The sequence below is a fragment of the Triticum urartu genome, chromosome 4A (genome assembly GCF_056163025.1).
Source record: "Triticum urartu cultivar PI428250 chromosome 4A, HENAU_Tu73, whole genome shotgun sequence".
Taxonomy (NCBI): domain Eukaryota; kingdom Viridiplantae; phylum Streptophyta; class Magnoliopsida; order Poales; family Poaceae; genus Triticum; species Triticum urartu.
In genome coordinates, this window is record NC_141876.1 from 603,013,195 (window position 1) to 603,023,100 (window position 9,906).

The 9,906-nt window shown below is 41.9% G+C and overlaps 1 protein-coding gene across 1 annotated transcript; it reads left to right on the forward strand.

Annotated features, from left to right (window-relative positions):
* Window positions 1–7,830: 7,830 nt before the first annotated feature.
* On the forward strand, window positions 7,831–8,747 carry LOC125554392 (uncharacterized). The gene has a single exon (XM_048717960.2). The coding sequence runs from the start codon at window positions 7,831–7,833 to the stop codon at window positions 8,557–8,559; it is 729 nt and encodes a 242-aa protein (XP_048573917.2). The 3' UTR covers window positions 8,560–8,747.
* Window positions 8,748–9,906: the final 1,159 nt, after the last annotated feature.

Sequence of the window (9,906 nt, forward strand, 5' to 3'; positions counted from 1 at the left end):
CCCGAACGTTTGAGGTCCGTTTAAGAAGCCCGTCTGGGTCGAAAAATCGTGACCGTGTGGCCTGCCCGGGCGTTTGAGGCCCGTTTAAGGAGCCCGCCTGGGTCAAAAAATCGTGACTGTGCGGTCTGCCTGCACGTTTGAGGCCCGTTTAAGGAGCCCGTCTGGGTCGAGAAATCGTGACCGGTCAGTGACCGGGTGGCCTGCCCGAGCGTATGAGGGCGGATATGAGGCGCCCAACTGTAGATGCTCTTAAGCCGGGGGTTGCGGCCGTTGGGGGGCCTCCAATTCAGGCGCCCGATGTCTCGCTTTAAGCGAGACCGAGGGAAACCCTCACGCCAAGGCAGCTCCAAATGGGCCGGCCCGGGTTTCTCGTTCTTTTTTTATTTTCTATTTCTTTTTTTTACTTTTGTTAACACTTTCAAAAATTATAAACATATATATGAAAGAATATATACTTTACATAATGTTTTAAAAAATGTTAATAATGCTTTCGAAAATTTTAAATGCGTATAAAAAATGCTGACCATGTATACGAAAATGTTCAACAAGTATTTGAAAAATGTTGAACAAATATTTGAAAAATGTAAACAAGCATTCAGAAAAAAATTAAATGTGTGTAATTTTTTTATCATGTATTAAAAAATGTTGAATTGTTTTGATCATGTGTATATTTTTTTAATCAACCATTAAAAAAATATTGAACAAGTATTTGAAAAATGTTAATCAATCATTTGAGAAATGTTAAATGTGTATAGAAAATATGCTGATCATGTATTAAGAAAATGATGAAAAAAGGGTCATGTATATAAAGAAGTTAATCAAGCATTTGAAAAAATATTGAGTATGTATTAAAAAATGTTTAATATGTATTGGAAAAATGTTGGACGTGTATTAGAGAAATGTTGTTGACATATAAAAAAATTAAAACAATAACCAAAAGAACAAAGAAAACCGAAAAAAATAAAATATACAAAATGAAAAAGTAAATGAAAAAAATGAAAAAATAAAATGCAAAGAAGAATGAAAAAATGGATAAGAAAAGAAAACTGAAAAAAAAGGGGGAAGAAAGAGTGGAAACCTCGACCCGTTTGGACTTAAGTAATCTAGCTTTACTATTCGAATCTAAGGCAAAGCCTAGTGGTTAGCTGCGCTTGCTCTAAAGCAACCGACCAGTGTTTGAATCCCACCAGGCTTCATTTTTTTCTTCTCTTTTTCTGTTTACTGTGCGCGAAGGGGCCTGGCCGAGTACTATAGAGCCTTCAGCGAGAGATCCTTTCCATCTCGCTTAAGGCGAGATATACCGTTCGCGCTCCTATTCCACAATCAGTGCGCACCCTTCGCTCTCTCACGTGACCTTTTCCGCCGGTCGATGTACGAGGTTGGGGCTCCCTTTTTCGTTTTTATTTCATAGTAAAAGAGCTCGTGCAACGGGAAATATAACCACACTCTTCTTTTTCTTGAGGGGATATACCACACTCTTCTAACACAATAATTATAACTTGAGACTACAATATGTCCGTCTTTTATTTTAACGCATGACGTCTCATCTGTGTTGCTACTTATCCTCCTCTCCACTCTCGCTGATAGTGATCTCAATACTCTGACAGTGATCTCAATACTCATGCAATCACAATATGTTTGAATGTTGTCCATCCTAAGACGAGAAATCTACTTTATTTTATTGGGTGTCGGGACATATATGTTTCCGCCATATGTGTTGGCCTATGTAGTCACCGTGAGTATACATCAAAAAATACAAACGGATGCAAATCCAAGTACAAGAAGAAGAAAAAACATAGAACCAGACCTGTCAATTGTGTGCATGTAGATTTGGAGAAGCAAACAAATGCATATACTGCTACGAGAAAGATCTAACACAATCAGCGCCGGTCCTCGAGTTTCGAAGACCCCGGGGCGAACTCAAATGAATGGGCCCAGTGGCGACATTGGAGGAAAAAAATGATCCCATACATTGATAGAAAAAAAATTCTTGCAAAGCTATAATAAACAGTGGTAATTTTCCTTGGTAAATAATACTCCAGGTCATAAATAACAACGTCATACTTCAGGTCTAAATCAAATATCATAGAAGTTCCAGAGCATAACAAAAAGTAAATCATATGCTAACGAACCTCCAAGCCTCCAGTAATCATGAGAAACGGCTCCTTCGTGCATTTTTCGATGCAAAATCATTAATGACAGTATCAAGATCAATGTTATCCAACACATCCTTCTCAATACAACATATTGCCAATCCATTCAATCTTTCTTGCGACATAGTTGACCTCAAGTAATTTTTCAACAACTTCAATTTTGAAAAACTTCGTTCGGCTGATGCTACCGTCACAGGCATAGTTAAGAGAATTCGGTAAGCAATTGACACGTTTGGATAGCAATCTGCAGCTCTAACAAACTCAAATATCTGATCTGCTGGCATGAGTGTATTTGGCAATATCATTTGCAACACTTTCAGTTCAGAAACAAAATCATCCAAGTCAACATCTGCTGAGTTGTCATGAGAAAAAGTCTTTGCAAAATTAGTGCAACATCTTCTCAGGTCATTATCATCCAAGGATTTCATTTTTTTAGAGTTGAATAAGAAGCCAAATATACTCCCAAATGACTTAAGCTCATCAAATCTGGTGGTCAGGGAATTAATTGCAACATCTATCATCACGAGAAAGTATTTAACTCTAAATGATTCCTTTGCAACTGCTTGCGCTTCTTCCATTTGATTATTTTCTTCACTGCCATTAGTTTCATCAAAATGCTTTTTCTGATAACATGACGTTTTACAGGAAATACAGGGTCTATATCCATGTCAGATGCAATAGATTTTGCAATGTTCACACTGGATGCAAAGCCGTCATTTCTGTACTTCTTAAAAAATGAGATGGCACCTTCAATTTGCTTAAGGGTAACATCAATGCACATAAACTCAGACTGCAACTTCTTACTGACCATGTTGATAGTAAATAAAATATCATGCCAAATGACCATGCCAACTAAGAATTCAAAATTTCCAAGTGCAGTAACCAAAGATTTTGCATCACTTTTAGTTTAGGGATCATCATTAGAAGTTCTCTGCAACTCCAATAGATCTTTTCTTAACTGAGGCGCTTGATATCTAATAGCTTGAACACTCTTTATCCGACTCTCCCAGCGAGTATTACAGAGAGATTTAACAGTAAGGTTTGGAACATTATCAAGCAATACCTGCCATCTTTTAGTAGAGCCTGAAAACAATATGTAGATCTGTTGCACAACTCCAAAGAAAGTAATAGCTTTGCTGCAAGATTTTGCCATATCGCATAGAGTAAGATTCAGGCTGTGACAGGCACATGGCATGTACAATGCTCTCGGATTTATTTCAAGTAGCCTCTTCTGGACACCTTGGTGTTTTCCCTTCATGTTTGAACCATTATCATATCCTTGACCTCTAACATCATTAACATTCAAACCAAGCAACCCAAGTGCAGTTATTAACTCTTTATAAAGTCCAAGTCCTGATGTATCATCCACCTTTAGGAACTCTAAAAAATACTCATTTATTTTTGTAGTGGCACTTGACATGTTTACACATCTCACAATTAGAGTCAATTGTTCTTGATGGCTCACATCAGGGGTACAATCAAGAATAACAGAGAAATACTTGGCATCCTTAATTACCTTTAAGATAGAATCTTTCACACTCTGAGCAAGAAGGCTAATTAACTCATTCTGAATCTTATGCCCAAGATAATGATAGTGAATTTCACTATTTTGAATGCGCCTAAGATGATCTTGCATAACTGGGTCAAATTCTGCTATCATTTCAATTACTCCCAAAAAGTTTCCATTGCTAACTTGGTATAGTTTCTCATTTGATCCTCGAAAAGCCAAATTATGCTTGGCAAGAAACTTCACTGCAGCAACAATTCTAATCAGAACTTGTCTCCATCGCTCTTTCTCCTTTGCAATTTCTTGCTGTAGATCTTTATCAATTGTCACATTTTTACTTAGCCTCAGTCTACCTCATTCCAAGTATTCATGTTAGTGATATGCTCAACACTATTCTCATGAAGTTTGAGCTTCTCACTTAGATGCTTCCAGTCCATTAGTCCTTCAGATGCTAGTAAACTTTTGCTACTTTCAGACTTGAACAATTTGCAGCAAAAACAGTAAACTTTATTCACATGTTTCGAGTACACCAACCACTTCCGATCACAGACCTCCCCATTACTAAGCTTTCTTGAGTAGTAAGCGTACGAAAAATGTCTTCCAACATTATCCGTTTCGAATACAAGATTGTATTCCCTTGTAGGCCCTTTTTCAATCAGAATATCTCTTGCTTTATTATCAAGAGCGTCCCAGTTTCTAGGGTCATAGATATCAAAAGGAGAAGATCCTTGTTCATCAACACTTTTAGGATTCTCACGGCCACTCAAATTTATAGGAGTCTCATGGGCATTGTTTTCCACAATTGTGGTCTCATTCTTAGCAAGTTGTTGTTCTTCAGCACCATTGCCATCTAATTCATCAAGATTATCAGTAGTGTCATTCCTCACAGCAAATTTACGCATAGCTCCCTTCTGAGTTCCAATAAACTTATCTCTTCTTTTCCTCTTTGTTCTTTTCTGGAAACCAGGTAAATGTTTTTTGGGCAGCATGTTTGCAAGAAAAGGATTGAAGGCACTTGAAGGCTGAATATTGCAATAAATCAGTGAAAATTTGTGTTCTTCGGGCTGCAACTATCCATATTCAATCATCAAGGAAACAAGAAGTCCAGCACCAAGTCGTCAACAACAGATCGAACTCTACTCCAAGAACACTACTGTTGTAAAAAGAAGAATATAGATTAATCACTAGATTAAGATTGAGGGCTAAGAGAAATTAATCTTGAGATTTACCTTTGTGTCCTGCTATTCCTTGCGAATGCATCTGGCGGCAGCCGCTGTCGAAGACTCGCAGTTGCCCGGTCGGCCGATCTGTGAAGGCGAACAGGCGAGAAAACGAACCGGCGTTCAGACTGAGGAGGAGGAGAGTCGCTTGCCTCTATGCCCCTTGGCGAGAAAACGAATAGGCTAGAAAACGAACTGGCGTGACTTCGGGCCTCTTGGCAGTTGGGCTTCTGTTGGAGATGGGCCTCCCTGCGACCCTGCCTACAGCCCCTTGCTTTTTTATTTGTGCCAATTCATATGGGCTTATATATATATACACTGTACCCTACAGGTCGGGGCCCCTAATTTCACTGGGCCCCGGGCCGTCGCCCCTGCTGCCCTGGCCCAGGGCCGGCCCTGAACACAATCGGAATACCTCTTCCGTTGAAAAAAATAATTGGGATCCCATGCACCGTTGTTCCCTTCCAACCTTATCATCGTTGTCTCTCTCCCACGCACTTCATCAGCTGTCGTTCCTTTTCTTCTCTTTTTCCTGCTCTCGCCAAGCCAAATCCATCCCGACCTTCCCCAGGGATGCGCCCGCTGCCGTGATCCCGCCCCGCCCCCTCCTCCCCTCCCCTCCCCCGCGTTCTGTGGTGGTGTAGCCCCTCTCCTCCCTGTGGAGGGTGGCTGACTGGCTGGTGGCGATGGGGGCTGCAGGGCCGCGGTGCCGCGGTGTGCAGTGGCTCCGTTGGTAGCCAGATCTGCCGGTCGGCCAGCCAGGGCCCGTTGCTGGCGAGCACAGTCGTCCGCCGCTCCGTCCTCTCTTGTTGCGCCCTTCGCCTCCCCACCATAGCCGCTGCCACCGGCCGACGAGGGCCACAACGCCGCCCCACCACGAAGCTCGTGGCCGAGCAAGGCCAGGGCTGCTCCCCTCCGGCCGGCCTCTCCTTTGCCTGGAGCAGGCCCTTCCCTTCGCTAGCAGGCCAATTTCTATCCGCATCATCCCAATTTCTTCCACATCTCTTTGGGTTCCGTTTGGTTCCTTAGCTGCACACCTCTTTGGATTCGTTCTTCTGTTGATTTCTGTTGCCTCTTGTTAGAATCATCAAGGCGCACGTATGTGGGATTTTATAGAGAAAATCAACTGCTCTGCTTTGTGTGTGGGAGACGGACGGCGTGGGCTTTTTTTCCACTTCCGGGTTGATTCTATATGGACCGTGGGTTGATTTTATAAAAAGTGAGGGGCTTTTGTGCAAATTTACCAGCGACGTACGACCAGAAGCACTGTTTGCTTTATTATTAGGGGAAGATATTTGTTCCCTTTTTTATTTTTTGCTTCTTCAATTCAAATTCGGGCTTTCCAAAAATATTCATAATTTTGAAAAAATGTCCATGTAATATAAAAAGAAATTTTCAAATATGTTCTTGGACTTCAAAAAATGTTCACAACTTTTAAAAAAAGTCCACAAAATTCTTTTTTTAGAACTGGTCACTAATTTAAAAAAGTTCATCAATTCGAAAAATCGTTCATAGTTTTCACGAAATATACACTCATTTAACCAATGCTCGCGAATTTCTAAAAATTGTTTTTTGTATTTGATGAACTTTTTGAATTGGAGGAACAATTTTTTATTCTATGACCATTTTTTGAAATTCACGAAATTTTTCAGAAAAATAGGGTGAATTTTTTTTGAATTGTGATGAACATATTTTTGTATTTGATGAATAATTTTTGAAATTGATGAATAATTTTTGAACTTGATGAACGTAAAATATTTGCGAATTTGAAAAAATATTCAGAAAATAAAAAGGAAAAGGAAAATGAACATGAAAGGTCAAAATAAGAAAAGCGAAAGGGAAATAAAAAAACCGGTCTGAGAAGGTTCTACGACCTTCCCAGAACCTTCCCAAAAACCGAGGAGAGCGATGGAAGCAACGACCAGTGTCGTTGATAAAATAGCATCGGGAGCCCATCGGGTCCTGAGGCTTTTGTCGGCCCCACTTGAAAAAGTGCGACCTCAATCTCCTCGTTCATGATGGCTGCAGTCAGCCTCACATCCATCTCATTCGTGACTGAGTTGTCAATGTGTTGCAGCAGCTCGTCGGCTCCCTCTGACCCTTCGACATGAAAAGCTTGGTATAAAACTCAGTTGCCATTACCCGCATCTTATCATCATCAGTGCACCTCGTCCCATTCTCTCTCATTAAAGCTCGAACGGTGTTCTTTTTTTTCCGTGAGAATCTCGGTTTTGGAAATACCGGGTGTTTAGATCGCCTGCCTTGAGCCATTATTCAATCCTTGACCGCTGCCTACACATAACTTCTTTGCGCTCATAAACTTCGCGCAGATGCTCATCTATGTCCTTTATCTATGCTTGATACCCCGTGGCAAGCGCCCGTTCTTTTGCATCTCAAAGTTATTCTCACAGTTTTGCTATCTGCCTATGAATTGACCCCAAAACAGCTCGGCTCCACTACTGCATGTCCAGTGACATGCTCCGCCAGAAAGAGTATAAGCTTTGACACTGGTGAGACACCATGTTGTAGATCAGCAGAGCGTGTTGAGCCATGCTTATTATACTAGGAACACATGGTAGTTTTTGCACGGGCATATGTGCTAGTAATTATAAAAACACTCCAGGATCGATCAATTGAACCGACCAACACTACATGCAGTTTGCAAATTTTCAAAGCAAGAGATCACAGGCTAGTAAGACATGCACATAAAATCAACCGCGAAACCAGAAAGATTGGTGGCCACTTTTGTCTGTGCTCTTGAAAGAATGATTGGTGACCAATTTCGGGTGTGCTCCTCAAAACAAGGGGCAAGCGGTGGCTCATACATCCAGACATCGGTTCATGCAACCAATTTTGCACCACCGTAGGACACCCGCGAAGCTCTCATGGCCTCACGGCCTCTTTAGACACCATCTCCTATTTTAGTGCATGGCCACCTTCATAAACTTACATGGCGCAAACATCTCACCGGAAGCAATACCATCTTCTTGGATCATCCCTCAACCACTTGTTAGGACAACTTACAATGGCCATGGTCAAGAACATTGCATGCACATTGTTCCTTGCTGCCATTGTGGTGGCAGCCACATTGGTACCGGCGGCAAGCGCCGCCGGCGACAAATCCATTGAAGAGATGGATTCATCCATCAAGAAGGCCTTTGACGCGGTCATCGCCGCCGCCCCAGCATCCAAAAGGTCTGCAGTAGAATCTTTCGTGCTCAAGCAGAAAGTCGCTGCCACCGCCTCGCTCAATGAGGCCGCTGGAGATAAGAAGAAACTTGATGAAATTGTCACTGCCTATAAGATGGCCTCCGATGCGGTCCTTGCCGCTAAACCCGCCGACAAATATGCCGTATTTGACAAAACCTTCAGCGAGGCTGGTCATCCTCCCACCGTGAAGGCCGTCGACGCATTGGAGAATTCCTTCAAGGAGGCCATTGGTGATGTCGTCGCTGCTGCCCCAGCACCACAACAGGACGAAATGAAAGCCCTCGTCTTCCAGCAGACCGTCGTCGCTGCCAACATGCTTGCCCAGTCTGCAAAGGACAAGAAGCTATTTGCTGCGGTTACCACCGCCTACAAGGTGGCTTCTGATGCGGTCCTTGCCGCTGCGCCCGCCGACAAGTATTCCGTAATGGAAAAAACCTTCTCGGAGGCTGCTGATGTCAAAGCAGCATGAGTGGCACCTCGTCTGGCCTTTAATGCACATGACCACCGGTGGATTGATCACTTGATGTTATTGATTTTTTTTCCCCATGCATGGAAACAGGCAATAGTTCTTTTTTAAGTTTTCTCTTGTATTGGCAATTTTTAGCACCCCTGATGCAGATACTGGAAACCCTCATGGCCCGCCACCATGTACTTAGATCCCCCCCCCCCCCCCCACCCAATGTATCAATATAAATTGTAGTACATTTTAATATATATTTACTTATTTCTGTGGTTGATGCATGTGATTTCTCATGGCATAAAGACTACTACTTGATACAAAGTGCTTAGACTATCATAATTACGTTTCGCCTCACAATTTAGCGTGCTATGATGTGTCTTTGATCTTCCGGCACATTGACAGTTTGACACTATCTTCTCCTGTGTGATCCCTATGTTTTGCCTCTGGCGTGTATCAATGTTTTTTTAAGAACCAGCTTTAAACTTATGCACTGTAGTGAAGATCATGAATCATGTCGACGACTCTCCCTCTCAGGGCATCCACAATGTGAGAAATCTCTGCCTTTAAAGCCACCTCCAAGGCTTTAGCGCCGCCTCTCAGGGCAGTTGCTGCCTCCAAGCCCAAAATGCTTAGCATCGACGCTATGGCTAGAGGCAGCCTCCAAGCTCTCACAAGTAGTAAAATAATGAATGGGTCCTCCTAGTCAGATGGTGGATGAGCCAAGAAGAGGAGAAACGGTGCGTGTTAGTTCAGATATTAAATATTTTTTAAATTCATAAGGTGGGCTCCACCTTAGAGGCGGCAAGCCAACAACACAGTGCGGCATTTTACATAAAATTTAGAGGCAGCTCGTGGGACCCAGCTTAGAGGCTGGGTTGCCTCCAAACACTGGAGATGCTCTCAGATAGCCACAAAGTTTGTACCATTTGACGGTATACCAATGGTTGGGGCCTGCCATTGCGGGTCTCTTGAGAGGAAGTTATGCGCACATTTCTCCCTCTCAAGAAAAAAAACGACCTTACTTGAACATGATCTGTTATTATAAAAAATACCTCATCTTCATCTCAAAATTTAAAAAAACTTTCTCGTATCACATCGACATCACATCCATCTCAACAAGAAACGAAAAAGCCTAAAAAACTATAGTCAAAAAGATAAAAGTCTCACTTTCATCTACCAGAAAAATCTCAGAAAAAAATGGACATCACATCCATCTCAAAAAGAAAAAGAAAAAGCCTAAAACCTTTTCTCAAAAAGAAAAAGAAAATTGCCACTTCCAAAAATAATCTCTAAAAAAACTTTTATCAAAAAAAAAGTCTCACTTCCATCTTTAAAAAAAATCTAAAAAAATTGAAA

What these genes read in the sequence shown, in the direction of transcription:
- LOC125554392 (XM_048717960.2), top strand. Translation starts at nt 7,831, where the DNA reads ATGGCGCAAACATCTCACCGGAAGCAATACCATCTTCTTGGATCATCC.